At 37.5% G+C, this 26,926-nt stretch overlaps 1 protein-coding gene across 2 annotated transcripts; it reads right to left on the bottom strand.

Annotated features, from left to right (window-relative positions):
• Positions 1 to 1,161: 1,161 nt before the first annotated feature.
• setx (senataxin) lies at positions 1,162 to 26,452 on the bottom strand. 2 transcript variants are annotated; one of them, XM_073824795.1, is made up of 25 exons: positions 26,261 to 26,452; positions 24,982 to 25,189; positions 23,414 to 23,523; positions 23,110 to 23,329; positions 22,674 to 22,784; positions 22,414 to 22,588; positions 21,564 to 21,657; positions 17,970 to 21,452; positions 16,615 to 16,711; positions 16,330 to 16,503; positions 16,032 to 16,255; positions 13,570 to 13,722; positions 13,288 to 13,450; positions 13,103 to 13,204; positions 12,890 to 13,002; positions 10,303 to 10,374; positions 10,070 to 10,219; positions 9,383 to 9,490; positions 8,111 to 8,286; positions 7,901 to 7,993; positions 5,507 to 5,599; positions 5,254 to 5,415; positions 3,946 to 4,041; positions 3,777 to 3,864; positions 1,162 to 2,545 (listed from the first exon to the last, which is right to left on the bottom strand). In XM_073824795.1, the coding sequence occupies exons 1-25, from the start codon at positions 26,450 to 26,452 to the stop codon at positions 2,048 to 2,050; spliced, it is 7,155 nt and encodes a 2,384-aa protein (XP_073680896.1). In that variant the 3' UTR covers positions 1,162 to 2,047. The 2 variants fall into 2 exon arrangements, with proteins under 2 accessions (XP_073680896.1, XP_073680895.1); XM_073824794.1 differs by lacking the exons at positions 7,901 to 7,993; positions 21,564 to 21,657; positions 22,414 to 22,588; ... (3 more) ...; positions 24,982 to 25,189; positions 26,261 to 26,452 and having other exon boundaries at positions 17,970 to 21,427.
• Positions 26,453 to 26,926: the final 474 nt, after the last annotated feature.

Consider the following 26,926-nt stretch of genomic DNA (forward strand, 5'->3'; position numbering starts at 1 on the left):
CAGTCAGTTTGGCCTTGAGGCCTTCAAAATGCAACCAGCTCGCATATGAGGCAAAATAACTTTTTCAATTGTCTTCGATAAGATAAATAAAATATTTCATCACTGTTCTGCAGGCATCTTGGCTTTGTTGTCTCAACCAACAAAGTCAAATTTTTGGCACCTGGAGCTCCCTGACTTGAGATTATCTTGAAAGAGATGATTTTATAAAACAATCACTACACGTCTGTATTACTTAGCCGAACAACAGTTACTTCATCGTTGTCGTTATCACGCAAAAGAAATAAACCACTTACGACAATGATTTGCAAGTATTGGAAAAATATAGTTTACCACAATAAAATAAAACCATAGCCTTGAGTGTCTCATTGCACATATTAAAAATAAAATATATTAAGAAATTGGGGTGAGGTGTTGATCCCTACCAGATCATAAGGAAAGATTTTCAGAAATCACTGGTTAGAAAGATAAACCCTAAGGCTGGTGGTACCACATACCATGTACAGAGGCTGACACTTATGCCATAGTATTGATTGATTAAAATCCAACCATAGTATTCGCCCATTTCTAGGCACTTATATACAGTTGAGGTCAAAAGTTTACACCCCCCTTTCAGAATCTGCAAAATGTTAATTTGACCAAAATAAGAAGGATCGTACAAAATGCATGTTATTATTTAGTGCTGACCTGAATAAGATATTTCACATAAAAATGTTTACATATAGTCCACAAGAGAAATAATAGTTTAATTTATTAAAAAAAAAAAAAAAAAAATCACCCTGTTCAAAAGTTTACATCCCCTTGATTCTAATGTGTTGAAACCTGAATGATCCACAGCTGTTTTTTGTTTAGTGATAGTTGCTCATGAGTCCCTTGTTTTTCCTGAACAGTTAAACTGCCTGCTGTTCTTCAGAAAAATCCTTCAGGTCCCACAAATTCTTTGGTTATCCAGCATTTATGTGTAATAAGCAACATGCATTTTGCATGATCCCTCTTAAAATAATTACCATTTTGCAGATTCTGAAAGAGGGATGTAAACTTTTGACCTCAACTGTAAATTCCATTTAGATTTAGTGGACCACTCATATATAACAGTGGCAGTTTATCAAAAATAGTGGCACAGCTGCATGACACAAATAAAAAATAAAATAAAAATCCAAGGTGTAAATAAAAAAAAAAGGAACTTTTTTTAATTTCCCGTCTACAAAAAGTGCATCTGTACAAAACAAAGTCCTCTTCATACACTTTTGTAAAACTGGTCACACAAAAGATAAAACTCAAGGGAAAAAATCCACAGTAGCGGGTCGATCTCTCCGTCTCCAGGTCTCTGGCTTGTATACTTCAATTGTACAATTTCAAACTCAACTCTCATTCACAACTTGAACAAAACATGACATTTTATATCTGAAATTAAAATGTTAAGCAATACTGGTTCTGTTCTTGGCCTTCTTCAACACCTCCTCGAGAATAAGTGTAACTATAATCAAAGTTACCTGAAAAAACAAAAACTAAATCTTCTAACAGTCAGCTCAGTCAAAAATAATCCAGAATGTTAAAAGTCAGTATAAAAGAACCAGTGAAACAAGCAGCACTGCATCCATGCACAACACATTTACACACCAAATCCTTTCCCGCAAAAACCTTCAAATCAATGTTACATTCAAATAAGTGACAAACACAGACTCAAACACCAAAAAAATGGTTATTTCTGAGCAAGTCCAACTGCTTAAGAAAGTGCAGTTATTGTATTAATATACATATATATTTATATTTGGGAGACAGGCACAAGGTCCAAAAATCCAAAACCTATTGTACACAACAAAACATCCCTCTTCATGCATAAAATAGTTTTTCATTTAGCAGCAAAAGACAGAAAGAGTCCAAGATTAGAACTAATTCGTCAAGCTAATTGCCAGAGAAAGAGACGTTCAACGACCTTTATGCATAGTGGGTTCTCAAAACATGAAGAAGAGGACATGAGGAAGAAAAATCTCTCTCTTAATGCATTGCCGTGAAGCTTTAATGACAAATAAAAACAGGGATAATTCATTTATCTCCTGTGCCGCCTCGGCGGCGAATAACCGCGGTGTTTCGAATAGTATCTGGAAGACTGGCCAGTACTTCTGGAGTCAGATTCATATGAATTAGCTCTGCTTGTTGAGCGATGTGATTGAGCTGGAAAGCCCCGCCCATCTCTCTCCGGTCTCTGTTCTCCGATTGGCCGCCGCTCTGCAAAGCGTGGGTCTGTGGGCCTGTCATTCATCCTTGGGTTATTAGTGCATTCCAAAGGTATTAGCCGCGGCACAGGTGCGTTGCTCGTCTCGCGGTGGGGGCGTGGAAAGGGGGCGGGGCCTGTTTCTACAGGTGAGTGCATAACAGGTGAGGTCGCAGTGCTTGGTTGCTCTACTGGGGGATAAGAGAGACTGCGGGTCGGCGGCTCTGGTTTGAGAATCTTCCGGACGTCACTTTCGAAATCTTTTTGCATTGTTTGGATTATGGTTTTACGGCTCCTAGCGTCCTCAATCAATGCTCCCCAATCACTATGTTCCTGCAGAAATGCATTAAAACATCATTAAAACACGGTTCATACAGATACTGTAAAATTAAATTCCAGGACTTTTAAGGACCATTCAAGCACTACTTTGGTTAAAAAAAAAAAAAATACATTTACACCTTAGATGACACAAAGTTAAACCATGGTACTTGTAGTAAAAATCTGGTTATACAAAAAACATGGTTGCTACACTTTTTACTGTTTTAATTGACTTTGGCTTTTGTATTTGTTCTTTCTGAATTTTTGTACTTTATTTTTCCTAGTTTACCTGTACCGCCCTAATGGTTTGATGTTTTCTATTGTTTAATAAAAACAAATCTTCCCAAACGCACTCCAAAACCCTGTTCTGAAACAAATGATTCGCAAACCATCATTTCAGTTAAGGACTTGGTGCGTGGATCACAAAATCAATTTGCGAAATGATTCACGAACCGGCTCCAAAGTTCCAATCTAAAACAAATTATTCGTAATTCACGATTTGAAATCCCAATCTGAATCGAATGATTCAAATCATAATTCCTGAACGCGCTCCGAAGTCCTGATCTAAATCAAATGATTTACAATGCAAAAAGTTCCCATCCAAGTCAAACGATTTGCAAACTCGCTCTGAAGTTCCAAACTGAACCAAATTATTCGCAATACACGATTTGAAGTCCCGATCTGAAATCAAATGATTCACGATTCGATTGGAGCACATCGAAACCTTGAATCATTTTGTGATGCAATGGTTTAACCGTTTCTCCAATCACTATAAGTGCTTTATATTATTACAAGCAAAGCTGAAATTCAAAAATTAATGGCTCTTTCAATTTGATCTAGTTTATGCTACTAAATCGCTTAAAATTAATGATGGAAGTCACAAGTTTGAATTGGAGTGGTTCCAGTGTAAATGACTCACTCAATTGATTCAATTCATCTGTTCCTCTTTTTGCATCTTCATTCATGTTTACACAACACTGTCAGTACTACTACTGGCTTAGCTTGCTAATTTTATGACATTATCTATGAAATAACCATTTAAACTTTTTTTAAAAGCTTATCTCAGGTACATTCTTTCAATAACTCAAGTACTTTTCAAGTATCTCTTCAGGAATCTTGCCATTGTCAAGGGTTTTCCAGGCCTTAAATTTTTAGAAAGTCCAATTCAAGTACTGAAGTACTTAAAAGCTCTTAGAAGTACGCAGCAGCACCTCCTGATAAACAAATGTATAAATGTGTACGTTACCCTGAGTGTGCGTAGATGTCCCAGTATGAAAAGACTATATCTAGCTCTGGTGATGGTCACATTCATTCTCTGCCGATTTCCAAGAAACCTTAAAGAAAGAAGTATTGCAATGTTTGAACCAGAAAAGTACATATTTTGGTTGAATAATATATAGGCTACAGATGCTTACCCAATGGAACCATTTTCATTGCTGGCTCTCACACAAGACACAATGATGCAGTCCATTTCTCTGCCCTGAAAGCCATCGACAGTATCGACTTCCACCCTAAAACACAATTATGCATGTTGTTCAGCTGTACATAAAGTGTATACACAATAGTAGGGGTGTGCGATATAACAATTTTTGATCAATTTGCGAAAAGATTCACAAACCCGTTCCGATCTAAATTAAATGATTCGCGAAACAAATGAATTATGATACGCAATCTGATTGGAGCGTTTCGAAAAAGTGAATCATTTTGTGAAGCAATAGTTTCACTGATTGTAAGTTTCGAGAAGCTAAGTTTCACCCATCACTACGTACTTCTTAAAATCATGTTTTTTGCCAGTGAATCACTTGAAATGAATGATTGAATGCAATGATTGATGATTTTGCATCAATCGGAGCGGTGTCTGTGTAAAAGACTTGGTTGATTTGGTTCATCTGTTCCTCTTTTCACATCCTCAGCCATGTTTACACAACATAAAACTAGTAAGCTAAGACAGTAGTAGTACTAAGTCATTAACTGAAATAATGTATTATAATGTCCTTGGAATTTTGTGTAAAATGCTTGTTAATTGAACAAAAGTGAAACACTTATGTCATAAATATATTGCCTTTCAATAATTCAAGCACTTTAAGTACCTCTTTAGGAAGGCTTTTCCGAGCCTTAAATTTCAAAATCAAGCACTTTAAACACCTTGTATGAACCCTAGAAAATGTAATTTCTGTGATCAAAGCTGAATTTTCAACATCATTGCTTCAGTCTTCAGTGTCACATTATTCTTCAGAAATCATTCCAACATGCAGATTTGCTGCTCATTTATTAATAATGGTTCTTATTAACAATTTATAATCTTTGCAAAATGTATAGTGATTTAAAATGTTCATATATTTGTAAAAAAAAAGCTGATGTTACACTGAAGACTGGATTAATGGTTGCTGACAATTCAGCTTTGTGACACTTTGTTTTGTTTTTTTTAAACAAATAAATGCAGGGCTTAAGGACTTTGTAAGAAATTCTTTCAAAAAAAAAAAAAAAAAAAAAAAAAAAAAAGCATTAATCCATTATTACTCCAAATGTTTGGCAGGCAGTGTATTATCAGGAGATTATTTTAAATAGAATTTAAATAGAACCATAAATACAAAATTGCAATGCTAATTATTATTTCTTATGGCAAGCTGCAGAGTTGTTGTTTTACAAGAATTAGAAAATTACTTAAAAGAAGTTTTTCATAATCTGTCATCAAAATGTAAAGCTGCACACTGAACACTCACTGAATTTGTTTGCTGTTGATGCCCGAAACCCTGACTGCTTCCGTTATCCGTTGTTTCTGGGCGTTGTAGGGCGTGATGACGCCCACTCGCACCGGCTGCTTCTCGCCCAGCAGCTTCAACAACAGCAAGACCATCTTGACCTCTTTGTGGTTGGAAAATGAACTGACCAATGGAGAAACACAATAAATTAAATGTTCAGACACAAGAAAGAAAGAAAAGTCCACCTTCCCACCCACATTCTTCTATTACTTACTCTCTCTCCTTCTTCTCTACTCCATCCGTCACATCGAATACTTTGTAGGGCTTGAAGGGCCAGCTGTAGGAACAGCGCTTCTGAGCAGTCTCACTGAGGGACAAAAAGACATAAATGAGAAGTCCAGATTTCTACTTGCTGCAAAGTAACATTTTTTGCCACACCTCTCAATACAAATGAATTACTAGCCAAAAATACCATTTTGCACAACCAAATTGTCTTTTTATGACTTAGAGCAAGACTGTATTAACACTGAAGCAACAGACAAAACAAAAAGAAAAAAAGCATGAAGTTGATCACAGAACGCAGTGTTAAGATTCAAGGCCTAGTCACACCAAGAAAGAATATTTGCTCCACAAATTTTTTTTTGCTAATTTTTAATTAGGTTTACAATTATATTTTCTGGTTTCGTTTAAATTAGACTTAATTTCCAAATTACTTTGTTATGCATTTGTCATGCGTTTAGTTTTTTTTTTTTTGTCTGCATCGTCTTTCTTTGTAATTGTTAACTGATTCATTTATTTATTTAGAACTTCAAACCACTGTTAAGTATCACTGATATACTATTTTAGTTTGTTCATTTTCAATTAGATTTAATTTTTAAATTTAAAAATTGTTTTGTTGTGCATTTAGTTATCTATATAGGATTTCTTATATTTGTTAATTTATTTTATTTAAGAAATAAGGTACGAGAGGCCATGCTGTATCGTGAATAAATCACGGCTGAAGGGCGTTGTTAGCGGAGTGCCTGCAACCCCTTCAGCCGTGATTTATTCACGATACAGCACGGCCTCAAGTACCTTATTGCTTTTATAAAATGGTTACCACACAATAAAAATATTAATATCAAAAATATTTATTAATTTATATATATTAGGTTGTACGTTTTCATAAAGTAAAATCATTAACTGCCTTCCGCTGTAAAAAGTAGTCCCTAACTGCTAAAGCTTTGTTTACGTTGCTAAGGAGGTTCAATGATACACAGAACGTTGAGTGAAGCGGTCGTAGCCGTGCTGTATCGTGAATAAAACACAGCTGCTGACCAATCAGAAATGAGGAATGGAACTAACCGTTTTATAATTGTAATTATTTTGTACTTGAAACCAGTGTCATTTTAGTATCACTGATATACCATTTTAGTTTGTCAATTTTTAAATTAGATTCAAGTTTTATATTTTCTGGATTCATTTCCAAATTATTTTGAGCATTTTTGTCATGCGTTTAGCTTATGCCTCTAAAGTACTTTTTTAATACTTGTTCATTTTATCATATTTTAGCATCACTGATGTACAACTTTAGTTTTTATAAAATTTTAATTCGTTTTAATTATTACATTATCTGGATTCATTTAAATTGTTTTACTTATTTTCTAAATTATTCTGTTGTGCATTTGTCATGCGTTCAGTTTGTCTATATACTTTTTTTTAATATTAGGTTTTTTTTAATACATCTATTTATATACTATTTTAGTTTTTGTTAATTTTGAATTAGATTTAAGTTTAATATTTTCCGGATTCATTTTAATATTAGTTCATTTCTAAATCGTTTTGTTGTGCATTTTCATCATGCATTTAGTTCATGTCTATATAGTATATTTTTTAATATTTGTTAATTTTTTTTTTTTTATAATTTTTGTACTTCAAACCAGTGTTATTTTAGTATCACTGAAAGACCATTATATTTTTTGTTAATTTTGAATTAGATTTAAGTTTTATATTTTCAATTTTAGTTCATTTCCAAATTATTTCGTTGTTCATTTTTGTAGGTTTTTTTATGCCTCTATACTTTGTTATATATGTTCATTTATTTTATTTTGAATAATTTTTGTACTGCAAGCCAGTGTGTTATTTTATTATCATAGATATACCATTTTAGTTCGTTTTTTTTTTTTAAATTAGATTTAATTTTTGTTTTGGGTTTTCATTTCCGTTTGTTAATTATAAATTTAGTTGTGTATATGTATTTTTTTAGTTTATAATTTGTAATTGATTTAATTTTGTAATTTTATTTAGTTTTAATTTTTTAGTACTTCAACTTAAAACTTTCCAAGGCAACTTATTATTTTTTTAATCTGGTTTATGATAATCCTGCTGCAAACAACTTAATATTCATATAAACCTTACTGTCACTGAATAATAGAGCCGAGTTTTCACCGCAGTTGAGTTTTCCGCAGGTTGCACCACAACTAGATCGAGACCAAAAGTGCTAGAGATACCCAGCATGTTCACTCCGCTCATTAAATACACCTTTCATCTGCGACTTGTTGCATTTTAATTTTTTTCTCAGTATGAATAGACCTTCACAACAAAGTGGGAGTCATTTAGTGTGAGTGGAACATGTTTGTTGAGATCTGGTTTAGTTTGCAGTTAGCAGCTCACTACATTGAGCACTCACCACACGCACGGTCCTCTCAGTGACCTGAGGAGTCTTATTTTAGACTGGGTCACAGTCGTCTGCCCCTGATCATACTGCCTGCACTGCCCCTGCCTACACATCATAAACACGAAGAGTCCAATTGCAGAACATTCTCTTGTCTCTCCCTCCCGCTCTACACATGCCACAACTGTAAACATTCCAAACAAACAAAGAGCCGTGTGTGCGTACCAGTCGTCTGTAAGAGCACTGTTGTAGATGTACTTGGAGGGGAACATACAGATATCCGGGTGCATGCGGTACTGCACGCTGAGCAGGAAAATGGGATATTGTTGCGGGTTTGACTGACAAAGACTTTTGCATAGCCTTGCCATAAGAGACTGGTCGTAGCCGAACTCCTTTGCTTTCTGTTAAAACAAACACAAATAAATAAATGTGTTAATACATACATACATCAAATCATACACAATGCAAAGACAAGTAATACATTTTTTTCTGCAGCTTTAATTTACTGTCACTTATGTTTAGCCCTTATGCTATTCTAAAAACCCTAGAACTAATTTGGTGTGGTGTGTCAAAAAAAAAAAAAAAAAAAAAAAAAAAAAAAAAAAAAAAAAACACAATCGACCTACAAAATAAATAGATAAATAAAAAGGGCTTAGAAATCCCTCAACATGCTAAACTACCAAATATCAGATAATTTTTTTCCAAGTTGTTTTCTTTCAGTTAGCACAGGCTTTGTATTAGTTTTGGCACAGATTGTTCATAGGCCTTGATTTTCTGATCTTACGCACCTCAGTTTTTCAGTGCCAAAACAATCCACAAATAATTGTTAATTATATAATATAATAATTATATTATATTATGTGTTTGTGTGTGTAGGCTGGCCATTTAAATAAGATAATAATAATAATAATAATAATAAAAAAATAGCATTTAAAGAAAAAAAAGGCAGCCATTTTTGACCAAGAAATTCCCTATTACAATTCGTTGTGTTGTCCAGCCATTTTTGACCATTTTTGATATATAGGCCAGCTATTTTAGACCAAGATTTTTTCTTCCCACAAATATATATAAAATAATATAATATTATTTAATATATAATATTACGCGTGTATGTAAGCCATTTTTGAACAAGAATTTTTCTCCCACAAAAAATATTATATTTTATTACATTATAGCTATTAATATTTTGGGAGTATAACATTAACATTTAACTAGCACTTTTGACGAGAATATAGGATGCATAAGCTCAGATCAAGGAGCCTATGACCAATGATTTCCAAAAATTAAATAAAAAACCTGTTCTATTCTAAAGAAAACAAGCAGATAAAAAGATTTAATCAAATATTTGACAAAATATCATTCAAAAATATATATTAATAAATAAAATATGCCGGCTATTTTTCACCAAGAATTCCCTCCCACAAAAATATTATATTATATGAGTTTACATTTGTATGCTTTTAATACACATACTTTATGAATAATATAGTGGTTTACCTGGGAGACAACCGTTGGTGGAAGCTGGTTGGGATCACCAACAAGGATTACAGCAGGACATCGGTACAGCATTGGAATCAGAGTCTCCGTTTCTTTAGCCTGACTAGCCTACAGATGTGCAAAAATAAAGCAGCTTTGATATATACAGTGGTTTTTGGGTAGCCTGGAAAAAATCCAGACCCTAATCTATTAAGATTAAGGGTCTGGCATCTAGCAATGAAAAGGGCCTAACTCGAGGGGCGGCACCAAGCATGCATTTGAAACTCTTGCTGCACGCAATTGGATAACGCCACGACCAATCACTAAGTTTTCACTAAGCCCCATACGCTTAACTAACACTGTTTTCTGTTCCTCTTTTATATGAAAAGCCAAGTCTAACTCGTTCATTGTAGCGTAACGTAATGCAGTAACGTGCATCATTGCTCGATGCCAGAGTGTCTTGCAGAGACAATTCAAATTGTGCTCTCGCGAGACCTCTGGATTTCCAGGATAGTTGTTGGGAGTATTAGTGATAAATGTGCAATATGACAAAAGTCAAATAAAACATGTGATATTATGAACATTACGTAGTCTTCATTGTGTCTCAGTTAATCTGAGATGTAAACTGCAATTATAATTGTACTACTTTTGTATTTGACCAAATAAAACCATTTCATGAAATCAAAAACTATGAAACTATTTCAGTACCTCATCGATGATGACACAGCTAAATGGTTCATGCCCAAGACGCCGGAAGGCATTCTCAAGCACAATACTTCCACTAGTGCTTAGCGTGCAGCAGATCACATGAGCGTTCTGCAGCACAACAGCTTGACTCTCCTGTCGCTTGCTGCGACACTAAGAAAGAGACAAGAGGCATGCGTGTTTGTGTTGGTATCAAGTATTGTGAAGCACAAATGTAAACAAACGTGACAGTTTACCTCTTTAATCTGCCGACTCAGTCCTTCTCGCTCTTTCAGATACTGCAACTTCTGCTCCATCATCTTCTTGAACTGTCAACCAACCCATAAAGTTAAAGAAATTCAAGACAGCATTAATACAAAGAATACAGATATCATTTATAGTTGCAATATATATATATATCATGCATGTTACTTTTTATTCAGTACTGACCTGAATAAGATATTTCACATAAAAGACATTTACATATAGTCCACAAGCAAAAATAACAGCTGAATTCATAAAAATTATGTTTAAAAGTTTACATACACTTTGTTCTTAATACTGTGTTGTTGCCTGAATGATCCACAGCTGTTTTTTTTTTTTTTTTTTGTTTAGTGAGTTGTTCATGAGCCCTTTGTCCTGAACAGTTAAACTGCCTGCTGTTCTTCAGAAAAATCCTTCAGGTGAATCAGGTCCCACAAATTCTTTGGTTTTTCAGCATTTTTGTGTATTTGAACCCTTTCCAACAATGACTATGATTTTGAGATCCATATTTTCACACGGAGGACAACTGAGGGACTCAGTTTACAGTAACTATTAAATTAGAATATCAGGGTAAATTTTACTTATTTTTCTTCACATGGTTCCTTATGAAGGTAAAACAGTAGCAAAACTCGAGAGCTTGTTAATTTGAATGTGAGAACTTGTCATATTAAATGTACGCATTTGTAAGCTGAAATTTGAACTCACAGCTCTGATGTGAAAAGCTGAATCTGTCGATTTGCACACACAATGATCAAAACACCAGTGTTTTGAATTTGAAGTTGCAAATTTATAACTACAAATGTGTAAAATGAATGACATCCACACAAACAAAATGACAGACACAAGTGTGTACAACATATTTGCTTTTGCACTTTACTTCAGTTTTACTGTACAACCTCAAGTCAGCACTTACAACCTCTCAGATCTGGCAGTTCAACTTCAAATCCTAGCACTCTTTTTGCGATCTTCCTGTAGCAAAACTCACTCGTGCACTTGTAAATGCAGACGTAAGAGCGCAGAGCCGGGGGCGGGGCTAGGGTGGGAATGAAGTCATTTTATTGGTCGATGCCTGACCAATGAACAACGCTAGTCAACGCGAATTACAGTGCAGTAAGAAACATTTAATGCATATGTATCAGTTATTAGTAAAACACTGGAAACAATTTTCATTGAATATCCTTAGCTTTTAGGGGACTTTGCACTACACTCATCTTGTCATTCAGTTATAATCTGCTAAACAAATAATGCAACATCTTTCATATGTATATCCTACTGCATATTGCAGAGTAATATCGCTGTACAAGAACCGCTGAGAAACAGAGTTGCGACATGCTTTGATCTCACCGCCTCGGTCACGTGGTTCATGGAGCTCTCAACAGTTCCAAAAACTCTGCGTTGTGAATATATTTGAATGGGATTAATCAGAACAGACAGGAGTGTCGCTGTATTTGCAGCAATTTCTAGTAATTATTCATTTTGGTACTAAAAAATATGCGCAATAATTACGATGGCCATTTTTAATTTGCCTATTATTCCAGCGCAAAGAGGCAAATTAGAGGCATTTAGTGGCTAGAAAGATAATATTCATATCTAATGTCATGGTTTAACCACCAGATGCCCTTATGGTTTTTTTTTTTTTTATAAATTCTTTAGCTCTAGTTGCTCAAAACAGTATTGCCGGTCATAACTGCTTATTTTTTTAGATTTTGCTTTTTAATGTACATCTAGGCATTATCAAGCACGTTTTTTAAATTGTTGCATTTAAAAATGTTCATTAATGATATGCCATGTTATTTTATGCTATTCATATACGCACAAGTGAATATTAATAAAGACAAGCAAATAAGGAATTTAACCCAATAAAGAAGTTTCAGCGATATTCATTGGTCAGGCATCGACCAATAAAATGACTTTATTCCCACCCTAGCCCCGCCCCCGGCTCTGCGCTCTCACGTCTGCATTTACAAGTGCACGAGAGAGTTTTGCTACAGGTATATCGCAAAAAGAGTAGCAAAAGTCAAAGCGCTAGGATTTGAAGTTGAACTGCCAGATCTGAGAGGTTGTACAGTAAAACTGAAGTAATGTGCGAAAGCAAATGTCGTACACACTTGTGTCTGTCATTTTGTTTGTGTGGATGTCATTTTACACAATTGTAGTTATCAATTTGCAACTTCAAATTCAAAACACGGGTGTTTTGATCATTGTCTGTGTGTGCAAATCGACAGATTCAGCTTTTCACATCAGAGCTGTGAGTTCAAATTTCAGCTTACAAATACGAATATTAATGACAAGTTCTCACATTCAAATTAACAAGCTCTCGAGTTTTGCTACCATTTTACCTTCATAGTTCCTAGACACACAAAATATTTAGGAAAACTACGAAATTTACACTTCTTTATTCTGTTCAAAAGTTTACACCCCTGGCTCAATGCATCGCACTAAGACAAAGAATGCATTTTGTATGATGCCTCTTATTTTGATAAAGATAATTACAATTTTGCAGATTCTGCAAGGTGCATGTAAACTTGACCTTAACTGTATTTGTTTTTTTTAGAAACTTGTGTGCAAATGATGCATTACCTCAGGAGAATCCTTCTTGGTCTTCGCACATCGCTGGGAGAGATTTTCAATACTTTGGTCCAGCTGCTCCTTCCGCCTGTATATGTCAGCTTCTGCAGTTTGCTGGGCTCGCTCTATACACACACACACACACACACACACACACACACCTTATACATACACCACATGCACATGAATCAACTTAAATTATAAATGCAATAATTTATCCCTCACGTGCTCTAGCTTTAGTCTGGTGGTCAAGGCTGAAAGGTTTTAGCGACTTCGAGATTGTCCTTTCACTTCCCAGGCGCACCAGGTTTATGTCACCGCAGTTACCTGTAAACAAAAGTATTGCATGAAACATGCTGTAATGTGACAGCATATCAAAGTACATGCAAATGTGTGCACAAGATCAGAACCTTGAGGAGCGTTGATGTTTCGACATTTCTCTTTAAAGATCAAAATTACTTTCTTCATCAGACTGTCGATGGCAGCATTAGAGGGCGCACAGAGAAGAACACGTGTCCGTCGAGACTTGTTGTGTAGGCTCCCAACACCAGGAGGAGCAGCACTGTTTGTACCCTGACCAAATAACCACACACACAAAACACATTCAAGAAACAAACATATCTTGAAAGTTGCAGATTAAGGTGTCCTTGAGAGCATGCACAGTGTGCAGGCGAAAAGATACAAACAAATACCGGAGATAGTAGTTTGTACAACAGGCCACCAATGGTTTTACTCTTCCCGGTTCCTGGAGGACCATGGATAAGGAGAAATTTGGGAGTCTTCCGAGTCCTCTTTATCATGGCAAGGCCACAATCTATTGCTTTAGCCTGGTCCCTGTTGAACTCCTAGAATGCAGAGAAAGAGCAAGAGAAAGGACAAGCAAAGATGTTGGATCAAAATAAGGTTCACTTATTGGACTTAAACATGCATGCCACAAAAGGTACAAACTTGAACAAGAACAGCTGTATAGTGTTGCATTTTGTCCCAAAAAAGTCTACAAGTAAATGAATCAACCCAAGAACAACCCCAGGGATCATACAGATACTGTAAAATTAAATTCCAGGACTTTTAAGGTCTTTAAGCAGTACTTGTGTCATCTAAGGTGTAAATGAATTACTTTTGTTAACCTGGCAACACATCCTTCACCCACCACTCCTGATACACAAATCGTGATACGCATTTTGAAGTCCCAATCTGAAACGAATCATGTATGAAGTTCCAATCTAAATCAAATGATTCACAATATGCAAGGTTCCGATCTAAGTCAAATGATTCGCGAACCCGCTCTGAAATCCCGATCTAAACCAAGTTATTCACAATTTGAAGACCCAATCTAAATAAACAGTGTTGTGCTCCAATTGGAGCGCTTCGAAATAGTGAATAATTTTGCCACACAATGGCTTACCCGATTCAGAGTTTAAAAAAAAAAGCTTGGTGAGCGGTTCGCTAATCTTTCAAAACGCAAAATGATTCGCGAACCCGCTCCGAATTTAAATGCCCGATCTAAAAATCAATGATTTGAGATACTCCAAGTTCGGATCTAAATCACATGATTCACGAACCCACTCCGAAGTCCTGATCTAAATTAAATGACTCGCAATACACGATTTGAAGTCCCGATCTAAACCAAATAATTCACGATCCGATTGGAGCACTTTAAAATAGTGAATAATTTTCTCAACAATGGTTTAATTGATTCGGAGTTTCAAAAAGCTTGGTGAGCGGATCGCGAATCATTCAATTCACGAAATGATTCAGGAAATCAAATGATTAGCAATATGGGATTTGAAATCCCGATCTAAAATTACAAATGATCTGCGATATGTTAAGTTCGTATCTAAACCACATTGTTACCGAATGCGCTTTAAAGTCCTGATTTAAATTCAATAATGTGCGATATGTGATTTGAAGTCCCGATCAGAATCAAATGATTTGCAAAGTTCCGATCCTAATCAAATGATTTGCGAACCCACTCCAATATCCTGATCTAAATTGAATGATTTGCAATTCACAATTTGAAGTTCTGATCTTAAATGATTTACGGTAGTGAAGTTTCATTCTAAATCATAATTCCTGAACCTTCAAAGCCCTGATCTAAATTAAATGATTCACGGGCCGACTGGAGCGCTTAAAAATGGTGAATCATTTTGCAACACAACGGTTTCACTGATTCAGAGTTTCAAAAAGCTCGGTGAGCAAATTGCGAATCATTCAGTTCACAAAATGATTCACGAACGCGCTCCGAAGTTCTGATCCAAATCAAATGATTCGGGATACGCAATTTGAAGTCCCGATCTGAATCAAATGATTTGCAAAGTTCTGATCTAAATCAAATGATTCGCGAACCCACTCCGAAGTCCCGATCTAAACCAAATGATTCACAATATGCATTTAAGTCCCGATCTTAATTAAATGATTCACGGTAGCGAACTTTCAATCTAAATCATATATGATTCACAAACTCACTCTGAAGTCCCAATCTAAATCGAATGATTCACAATACATGATATGAAGCCCCGATTAGAATCAAATGGTTTGCGATCTGATTGGAGAGCTTTGAAATAGTGAATCATTTTGCAATGCAATTGTGATGGTTTAACAGAGTTTCTGAATTGCGATTTGATTGGAGAGCTTCGAAATGAATAATTTTGCAACGCAATGGTTTAATGGATTTCTGCAGTTAGAGAGTTTTGAAAAGCTCCCTTTATAATCACTATAAAGTGCCGTAAAAAAATCATTAAAAGCAATGTCGAAGTTCGAAAATTGTTTTTTGACAGCAAATCTCTTGATGTGAAAAAAAAACATGAATTTGAATCAATCGAAGCATAAATGACTCAAGGATCAGCGGTTCCTTATTTCGCATCTTCAGCCAGGTTTACATAACACTGTCAGTACTACAACTGGCTTAGCTCGCTAATTTTATGACATTTACGCAAAATTCAACAAAAAAAATAAATATTAGCTATTAGAAATTTTAGCTCATTTCAGTTGAAGATGAGCTTGGTAAAAAATGAAATTGAAAGAATGTATCTATGAAAGTATTTAAGTACTTTTCAAGTAACTCTTCAGGAATATTGCCATTTTCAAAGGGTTTTTCAGGCCTTAAATTTCAGCACTTTAAGAACCTTGTACAAACCCTGCAACTGAAACTCACTGGTGAATCCAGGTCCGGTGGGCTATCCAGAGTGTGCGTGAAGTAAGACACATGAGGAGCAAGAAGAGGACGCAACATTGGTCCATTCCGCAGCAAACACAGCGCACGGAACTCCCGGAATATGCTGATCATTGATCCAATGACTTCACAGCGCACAGTTTGGGAATTCACTGAAGATACATTACCACGTGTCTGAATCGTCAAGTTTAGAATTGGCCTAGAAGCTGAGCACAGACAGAGTAATGAGATGGTAGCCATAAATGTACATAAACCTTAATGACAAACACAAATCACACACCTTGACCTCTGTTGGAAACATTGGACCGAGACACATAACCAAAATAAGGATGCGGTTCATGGAAATTAGGCTCATCGTTGGCATACGCGCCAGTGTTGTCTGGCAACCAAAGGAGAACAAGGTCCTCATCTTTCGGGTACAGTTGCCTAGAATCAGTCTCCTGAGAAATGCTTGCTACAAAAAGGAAGTAAAACTTGGTTGATACTTTGTATTCTAATACAAGCCAGGGGTGTATACTTCACTTTACAGAATATCTGATGAACTGCCCAACATGGCTGGACTTACCTGTGAAGCTGGCACTAGCTGTGCGATTGCTGTATTCTATACCTTGGACTGTTAGATCAAGCTTGACTCTGCCCTCTTTGAGCCATTCATTAGCCATCTGTTGAAATTGGAGTTGATTAACATTAACATGGGTACAAAGTCCAATTATCATCCTTGAAATAGCAGGACAAGAATAAATCAAAGGGATAGTTCACCCAAAAATGGAAATTCTGTTAAATACTAGGGATGTAACAATATCAATATCGGGCAAAATGTGTATATTAAATATTCTAACATGAAAGGTCTTTTAAAGTTGTGTTTTGGGCCATTATGCTTTGGCACAGTATTTGTCAAATGATCTAAAACCAAAATGCACAATATGGCTTAATCACTTTATTAAGTCTGTTTTTGCTGCGTGTTTCAAAGCAAAGTGAGCACTTTGCTCAGGCGATCAGCTCACGATCCGGTGTTTTTCACACCTCAGAACAGCTCGGTTCACAGTGAATGAATGCAGTAAACTCGTTTATTGCATGTGCTGTGATTGTAGTGCATGTTGGATAACACAACAGTCACCAGTTATGCTTTAATTTTTGTCAGATGATTACAGCATTTTACTAGATTTGTAGTAAGAGGCATTTTTGTAAGCCTGTTTTCACAGAGGCAATAAATAGTTAAATATAGACTTCATATCATGATATTATCGTATCGTAAGATTGAGTGTTACAACTGTAATTATTAATCACCCTCATGTCGTTCAAAACCCGTAAGACATTCATCTTCTCAACACAAATCAAGTTATTTTTTGATAAAACCTGAGAGCTTTCAGACCCTGCAAAGACAGCAACGGAAGTCTTGTTCAAGGACCAGAAAGGTAGTTAGGACATCGTTAAAAATAGTTCATGTGACAGACGTTGTCCAACCATAATGTTATGAAGCCACGAGAATACTTTGTGCCCATAGAAAACAAAAACGACGACTTAATTCAACAGTTTCTTCAAATCTCGTGAACATGCATTGAAGACAAATTGACAAATTGTTGAATACAGTCGTTATTTGTTTTCTTTGCGCACAAAAAGTCTTCTCGTAGCTTCAAAAAAAGTAAGGTTGAACCACTGATGTCACATGTGACAACTGTAAAGATGTCCTTCCTACCTTTCTGGGCTTTGAGCATGTCAGTTGCATTGCTGTCTATGCAAGGTCAAAAAGCTCTGATTTCATCAAAAATATCTTAATTTGTCTTCCGAAAAAGATGAACAAAGGTCTCAAAGGTTTGACAGAATTTTCATTTTTAGGTAAACTAACCTTTTAATTGTATAATATTCAGTCCTTATTACATTCAAATATTAAGGCATTGCAGGAATAAAATGTAGTCCCACCTCTTCAAATGCGTTAATTAGTAGCAGAGGATACAAGGTGTTGAAGTACTCCACGTAGCTAGGAAAGTGAACCGGCACTTTCTTCAATGGTAGATGGCACAGATCATGTGGACTCCCAAATGCTTTGTAATTGTCAAGCATCCTATATTCCCACTTCAGGATTGCTTGGGTCAAGACCGAAAGGTCATACTTCGGACTTTGATCCATCGGGGGCACTTGTTTGTTAACTGGAGCCTCAGGTCTTTGATATACCTTATAAGACGGTGGCTCTGAGGTAGAGCTTATTTTAGAACTAGTGACCATCTTAGAGGCATGAGGAGGTTGGTGTAAAGGAAGTGGCTTTGGGAATTGTGGAGAAGGAACATGTTGTGGGAGAAGTGGTTTTGGGAGTTGTGGAAGAGGATGTAAAGGAGATGGCTTCGGGTGTTGTAGAGTGGGGAGGGGTTGAAATGTTTTTGGAGGTGGCATTGGTGTGGGCAGTCGGGGAATCTTCGCTTTCGCAACTTTAGCAGCAGGAGGAGGCTTAGCTCCTTTTTCCATTTCAAGGACTAGCGAGGCACTGCGTGAGCTGGGGGTGTATATTTTTGTGGTAGAAGGTTTGGCCTTTTTCTGAGACATCGGTGACATGCCAGGCTTCAAGAACAAATGATCATCATTTCCACCATTAGGAGGCTGAACTGGTTTAGGTGCCAACACTGGTTGCCCTAGGCTTGCCTCGGATTCACTATCCGTATCAATGTCCATGTCAACAGGATCTCTCTGGGTAAGAAAAAGCTCCTCATCATTTTCCTCCTCAAACTGCTCCATTTGAGAGCACAGTTCCATATCAGTGGGTTCCATCTGAGTGAGGAACATCCATTCTTCATCATCCTCGTCTTTTGACCCAGGAGTAGGTTTTTCTTCTTCTTCCTCCATGTTGACATCAGCAGTCTCATTGGCTTGGAAGTACTTGGATTCAACACTACCATTATTTCCAACCCCATCACTCCTAGGACTGGTTTCTGATGCAGGTTTTTCATTATCCTGATTATCGAGATCTGATTGAGGACTGGGAAAGAAATCACCAGCCTCGCTGCTTGCAACAGGTTTCAGTGAGTGGGTTTCAACCATCTTTGTTGGTTTGGGAACTGATGTCGTAACTGCTCCCGTTGCTGGCCTTGGATGCTTCTCACGACTTTGCCTGAAAAACTGAATATCTTGCGACCCCAGAAGTTTCTTATTGCCTTTTACAATACGTTTCTGTGGAGAAGTCTTCGTGGCTCGACACACCCGCTTCATCTTCTGTTGTGGTTCAACCTGCACTTTCTGGCCATGGCATCGCAATTTAGCGACACAATCCAGTGAGCGCTGAGAAAGGTCAAAAGCTTTCCTTTCCTTCTTTTTTAATCCCAAACGCTCTGCTGTCGATTCTGGCTCGACAACTTTACGCACCTTCTTTGGAGGAACTATGGCAGGGGTGCCACGTGAAGTGGAGGCAGAAAAATAAGGGGAGGAAACACTGCTGCAAGATGGAGAGGACGATGATACAGCAGATGGAGTAGTTGAAGAGGAAGGTTCCTCTACCTCCTCAGATGTGGAGCCGCGTTTCCAGGGGTTGCGCCTGATTTTTTGAGCAAGGGCGTCAATTATCAATGGCTTTTTAGGCCGTTTCTTATCAGATGGAGTCTTTTTTGGGCTTTTTACTCTCAGAGGTTTTGGTTTGACAAATTTATCCCAGTTTTCTCCACTACTGGATGCTTTAGCCAATGACGACGCACATGAATCCACTGGCTCTTGCGGTTGTAGCTGTTCTCTGATCTCATCTTCCGCTTGCTGATGTTCTTTGATCTTATCTTCCGCTTGTTGACAAGCCCTCTCAATGTCTTCATCTGGAATTGGTTCGGTCTCTGAACTTGATGGAGATGCTTCATGACGAACTTCTTCCACCAGTGGTTTGAGAACTAGGTCTGATTGGGGCTTCTTTGTCAAGACTGATGCAACAAAATCTGAATCATCCCAAGCAGATGCCACATACTGCTGGGTCTCAAACTCAAAGACCTGTGATTCACTGAGGTCATCATAATCACGACTAGGGCTCTCAGGCAAAACCCGATCTTCTGGAGACCTCTGGACATCATTTGGCCTTTCATCATTATCAGAATCATCATCAGAAGAGATGACAATGGTACTGGACTCCACAATTTCTTTTGAGGTGCGCATGCACCTGTTAGGAGTTTTTCCAACAGCACTACTATCAACTTCAGAGTCGCTAGATTCAACCTTGTAGATAGAAGACTTTATCAAACGGATTCGTCTGACATTAAGGGGCTCATCGTCATCATCCTCCTCCTCCTCGGCAGCTCCAAAACCACATTCCTCTTTAGCCGACACAGGTGTTTGTTTGGCAATGGCTTTGATCTTCGACAAATTCTGGTTATCATTCAACCTGGATCGAATTTCCTGCACTTTATCCAGATCTGGTTTAATGTGTTCCAAATCAACCGGTCTCCGCTTTGAAATGGACACTGGGTCAGAGGGTTCCTTCTTAGCCTTCATGATGCCCTGAAGACCTCTGCGGAGATCCTCATCCAAGATGCAATTTTCATCACTCCAAAATGGCTCCTCTTTGATAAAAACAGATGCATTTCCTGCTCTGCTCGGACCTGCTTCCTGGTCTTCATGTTGTTGCTGATTTAGGGTTGGCACTGAATTTCTGGAAATAATGGTGTTTGTAGCTGCCTCCACTGATGGTGCAAATGGGGATGGAACCACAGGGAGCGGAGAAGCAGACCTTTCTGGCATCGACCGGACAACTTTTAACAAACACTTGTGAAGCTCGTCAGATTCAGAACGTGATAGATTCCATCGCTTGTTCTTATCTCCTCGCAACTGCTTGGTAAGCAAGTTCAAAAATTGAGTCGCGCTTGGGATGGATTTCCTTATCCCATCTATCAGCAGAAGTCGAATCAGTTTCATACAGTCAGCAGTTATAGCACCAATGCCTCCTCCAGATGTAGGCAGTCTTCCAACCATCCCAAGGTTGTATGAGGTTGAACTGACTCCGTGAATCCCACCCATCCTGTCTGGTGGTCCATGTGGCTCATCCGACAGGACGATGCACAAGACGATCTCTTCCACCCATTTGTGTGCACAGCGAGAAAGTATTCCCAAGCGTCCTTCAGTAGAGTGCATCTCAACAATTTGAATAAGGATACGAGTAAAAAGCTCGGTCACTTTATCGCACACGCTTGTCTTTCCGGTCAGCATGTGTCGATTTTCTCGTATCTTATCACAAAGATAGTGGATGACTTCACTAATATAAGAAGCATTGAGCTCTGGAAGTTCCATTATGGACCGGACAAATGGAATGAACCACAGAAAAGTGCTTCCATATACACGCATGCTCTGGCCCATTTCAGAATCAAGCACGTTGACCAGGGACTGCATATCCTCATAGATCATGTAGTTGCTGGAAATGCCACTGTTGGATGACGAACCAGATGCCTATGGGATGAACAGATGGAAAAATAGAACAGTCAGCTTTTTCCTAACAAACACTGAAGCAAAGACTACCAAGAGTGCAGTAAAGGTTTGTTGCATAAGGTGAATGCTTACTTGGTTAGGTTTTTCTGCAGCATAACAGTTGTACACCATCTGACTGCAGGTCACCATATTGTCATCATATTCTGGCTCCACTTTAACCATCCCTCTGTGCATTAATTTTTTTTTTTAAATAAACCATACATTAAAGAAAACTTGTACCAGACATAGCATTTCACAATAGACATTTACTTTCCAAATGGCACCGCCTGAACCATTTGTCTTGTCAAATAATGGGCAGGTTCACTGAAGCAGTAATTAAAAACTATAGTTTTTAAATGGTATCTGTTGATCTTGTTAATCTCATTTTAATTGTCCAAATTATACTTGCTCATTATATGATGAGATGAACACATGAAATTCATCTCTAGCTGGTCTGGGAGACTCTTCGTGAGCATTTATCTGCTTAATCTGAGAAAAACTTATTATAAAAACACACACACAGAAACTAGGGTATTCACTGCAACCTGTCACAATAAATAAAGGTAAAGGTCTGGTTTAACTTGAAGAAATTGTGACAGGTATATATTCTAAATGAGGATTATACTTTGTTAAAATTTTAATTCATTATTATTAAATGGAAGTGTCTTGATTTCAATTAGGCATGCTTTTTGATTACTATAATTTAATCTAACCATTAAATGGAGTACTGAATTTTTACAAAAATTTTAAAAATTAAAATTCACAGGGCTCTAATTCTGCACTTTATTCTTGAAAAGCAAATAAATGTACATAATTTTTCAATGGAGCATCTCACTTAAATTGCCTTTTGATGAGTCACAACTGCGGCAGACCCATAGTGAGAAGCAATGACCGTATTTAAGCATTGCATCAATTCTCTTCAATAAATGCAAGCCTTTCTTACCCCATGGTTTTTTTCCGGATGTTTCTTATCTCCGCAACATAGCTGGCTGCTCCAGTGATAGTCTGGAAAGCCATATTAGGGTCGACCTGACCCCAGATCTTAGAACCAAGTCGGTCCAAAATCACCATAAAACAGTGGAGGGCGGGCCAGAATGGGTCAGAAGCTGGATTGTCCTCTGAAAAGCACAACAGAACATTTTAAGTGGACTACTTTTAGTCTGTTGTATCCCATCACATCAAGAAAAGCTCATCACCACATACCATTTTTCAACCCGTCCATTGTGTTGAGTATGCAAAGCGGGATGTTAAACTGTCCCATGAACAGAGAGTCCATTGCCTCAGCACTGAGCTGTGTTAGTAGCATACAGATTCCTGTAGGGAACAAAAGAGCATTACTCTTTTGAGATGAACCAAGAGATGAACTACACATGTATAAAACAGTGTTTTTCTACTATTATAGTCATGTATTTAACTGTGTGCTCTCAAATATGATGAGCTGCCATAAAAGAAAACAAGATGATCTTGTTAATCAAAGACAGATTCAACAGATTCCCTGAGAAATGTATCTTCTGGCATCAAAACCTTAAGACTCAGAGGGAGATTTCTCATAGAAGCCAACACAAGACAAACCAAAATATCTTAATTTGTACAAGTTTAGTGACAAAAGGAATGGCGATTTGGAAAAACTTAAACAGACCTAGCCAGTAGTTCTTCTCATTTTGCGAATCATAGAGGTGAGAGGGCAGCCTTTCTATGAAGCCCCCTGCATAAGACTCCTGATCTAAATCTGGAAATTCCAACGATATTCCAAGCTCGATGACATAAAACATGCGGGAGAAAATCTCTTGAAGGTCATAGTAGGAATCCCTGTCCACACTCTTCATGGTCTTTGCTGTATCGATTGCCCAGCGGCGCACCTGGAGAGGAAAGGTGGAGTTAGAACAAGACTACCAAAAGAGGAAACCAACCAAACTACTGCGATATGGCTTTGAGTGAATTACCTGTTCATTGGGATGAACAAGAAGCAGGTATGTTCCTTGATACTTCTCGAATACAGCCAAAGACTGTTTCATATCCTGCAACCTGCACAAGGCCTTTACCACCAAATCACCTGTAGAGAAAGAAAAGAATTAAGAAAAGCACACTTATGTTATTACTGTGGTAGCTTCTGTTTGTGTTTTTTTTCCTCAAGGCATGTTCAACATAGTCCTTCTACCCCCATACAATGCAAACATTTTACTCAGGAAACATTTGATAATAGCAGAATAACTTGATTACACTCCTACAGGCCTCCTTATATGGTTATAGTGGAAGAATAACTTGATTGCACATTACACTCTCCTACAAGGGTTCCTTACATGCAAGAGATACATGATCATAATAGTAGATTACATACATGGCTAGTGTCGCATTGATTATACTGGTTTGTAGCTGTAGATACAGCCATTTTTTTTTCATTTTTTCCCCTCGTCTAGCGCCACCAAGTGGCCAATCTACGCGATTTTTTTCTGTGACCTCAGTTTGAGCTCTTACATAAGTGTTGAGGTTGGCGAAAATATCTCATTCAGTTGAGGAGTTTTACAGGCATTTTACTAAAAGTGACCCTGCCTGAGTCAAAAGTTTTATTTTTTTGATATTCGCTCTACAGAGAATATTTATGTACTGGTTTGTTTCCAATCTGTTGTTTCCAATCCGAATATGAGCGATTTAAAACTTTTGATCGCTGTAGCGCCCCCGTCAGGCCAATTGGGGCTAGCTTTGGTGACATTGTCGGCGGTGGGAGTACTACCATCCCTCCAAGTTTCAAGTCTCTACGACTTATGGTTTGGTCTTAACAATCACCATTACATGGAGATCACTTATCCATGACCATTCTAACAATTGCAATAGGCTTTCAGCATTATGTGCTTGAACCCATATGATAATAATCATCATACAATGCTGCCATATAATAGTGCCATAAGCTGGGACAATCCATTGTAATAACCAAAACATGTAGTGGAGAAAAGTCTTCCCAGCCTTGCAGGAATAACACACAAAGGAAGCATTCCAGAACTCAAAGCAAAGATGCCAGCTGATCTGAATTTATCTCTTTCCCAGATTCCATTCTTATCATTTACGTCCAATAAGCACACAGGTCACTTTTATTCATGTTACTCCCATTGCTTCCCACAATTATTTATTAGCTGTCATGATTCTTATATTATATTATATATAACTGTGTACATTGAGACAAAACGGAGGCACTGATATATTTTAAGATCAGTAAGTGCAAGTTTCTTTCAGTTGAAACAGCTCAGCCTTAGATTTCAGTCTCAAATTTGGCCTACGCCTTGTCTGTGCAACCGGGCTTTAGTGTGCAGTGTACACATTACTCATCTTTGAACCCTTTTCATTCACATAGGCCACAAGGCCTTTAAAATGCATCCGACTCTCATGAAATCTAAGCAACTTCTACGAGGTCTTCTAGAAGACAGATATTTTAGCATTCAACAACCTTCCAGTTTTTAGATTTTTAACCACCCACTACACCACACGGAAAGATGTTGCATATAAGAATGCGACTTACACAGATCCCGGTAGCAAAGCAAGTATGGATACTTCAGAACTTCGAACAACGGGAAACGTAGACTGTCGTGGAATTCTGCAGGGGAGGTCTTCGACACAGGCTTCTCGTGATCATCTTCGATAATAAAGATATCATCCTCCTCCAGCTCCTTGTCCACAATGGTTCCCAACAAACGCACGAGTCGAGCCTTCTCCATTTCCCACAAACGCTGCAAGTAAACAAGAATTAGTGTCTGGACACAGGCAAGCTTAAGGAACACAACATTTATGCATTTAACAGATGCTTTTATCCAAAAATGAAAATAAACAGCACTATTTTCAGCTTTACACTGTATTTGGTATACAGAACAATGACAACATACAGAGCCCCTAAAATAAAATACATACAAAAAAAAGACTTTTACCTCTAATATCAAGGCCTAATGTTCAATTTAACACATCCTCTGTGTGGTGACAAATGGGCAAAATTGGCTGATTAAAAAAATAAATAAATAAATTCATTTGGCTTTCAATAGGGCTGTATGCCATTTTCAAGGCATTAAGTCTCTTTAATGCATAGTCTGTGGCGGCCAAGAAACCACACTGCAAAATGGGCTGATTGCACAATAGGTGGATCAGCATGCATTGTCCCATATGCCAAGTTTAATGGTTTCTTGTGCGCACACATCTGTAAATCTTCTATTTTTGCAAAGGTCCTTAAGACTATTTAATAAGGTGCTAAGAATATAGTGAGAAGAAACACAAAATGCTTATAACCTGCTTTTTGCCTAATGAAAAGGGCACCTTGAACTCATTCAGCTGTATTTGACAATCACTAAACAGCTGCCGTGAAACCTCACTTCTTTACATTAAATTCTTAATTTTCTAAAATAAAAAGCTAAATGGGGGCTAAAGTCTGAAAACGCAAATATTTTTTCCATACTCTGCTTTTTTTTTTTTCCATCTTTTCCAGATCTGGAAAATTCCATACTTTTCCAAACCCCGAACCCTGATAATAGCCAATTGTTGAAGTGATTGTGGTGCGAGAATTAGAGAGTATACTGGGGAGACAGAAAAGAAACACCTGCAAAGAAATCATTGCTTAAAAATGTAAAAGCGTAAATTGCAAGTGAGATGGTCATGTTCTGCAAGCCTCCAACAATAAACTCCAATTCTGCCATCTGAACTCTGGCTTTTCTCTGCAGGAAACACTCAAGTTGCAGTTTCCACAAGAACATAAATGTTCTGTTCCACCTTTGAAGGATGACTTTGGAAGACTTTTGCTTGCGTTGTTTATGTACCTTGTGCAGATCCTGGACCTTGTCTCTGGCTCGATGATACTCCACCACACACTCCAGACAGCAGCTGAGGTCTTCATTCAGGGAGGCCATCTCTCTCTCGGACAGCCGTCCTGAGGTGTACTGACGCAACATGCCAACTATCGCCGCGTCACCCTCCACAAAAGAGGTGGTGCACCACAGACACTTCTCCATCACGATCACCTGTGCACAAACAGATACGGACAGCTTAATATAACACATTTTTGAAGTATCATGGACTTCCCTACAGCATTCATCTAATTCTCCAAAACACCTTCAGGCATCAATTTAGCAGCTCATTACACAAATACAATTTTCATAGCAATCAAATAGATTCTTGATCATAGATTCCGAAAACAACAGTAGATTACTAAGACTACCACCCAAAAATGAAAATTCTGTTGTCATTTGTAACCCTGGCCCACAAAACCAGTCTTAAGTAGCACAGGTTTATTTGTAGCAATAGCCAAAAATACAGTAGTCAACATTTGAAGTGGATCAAGAACGTTCAAAGTTGTCCTAAGACAAGAATGGGTATCGTTTTGGTTTTAGGACAACTTTGATGAAAGGCTTTGATCCACTTCAAGTGTTGACTACTATACACTGCACGGGTCAAAATTATTGATTTTTCCCTTTCATGCCACAAAT

This window comes from Garra rufa, chromosome 19 (assembly GCF_049309525.1).
Source record: "Garra rufa chromosome 19, GarRuf1.0, whole genome shotgun sequence".
Lineage (NCBI taxonomy): Eukaryota > Metazoa > Chordata > Actinopteri > Cypriniformes > Cyprinidae > Garra > Garra rufa.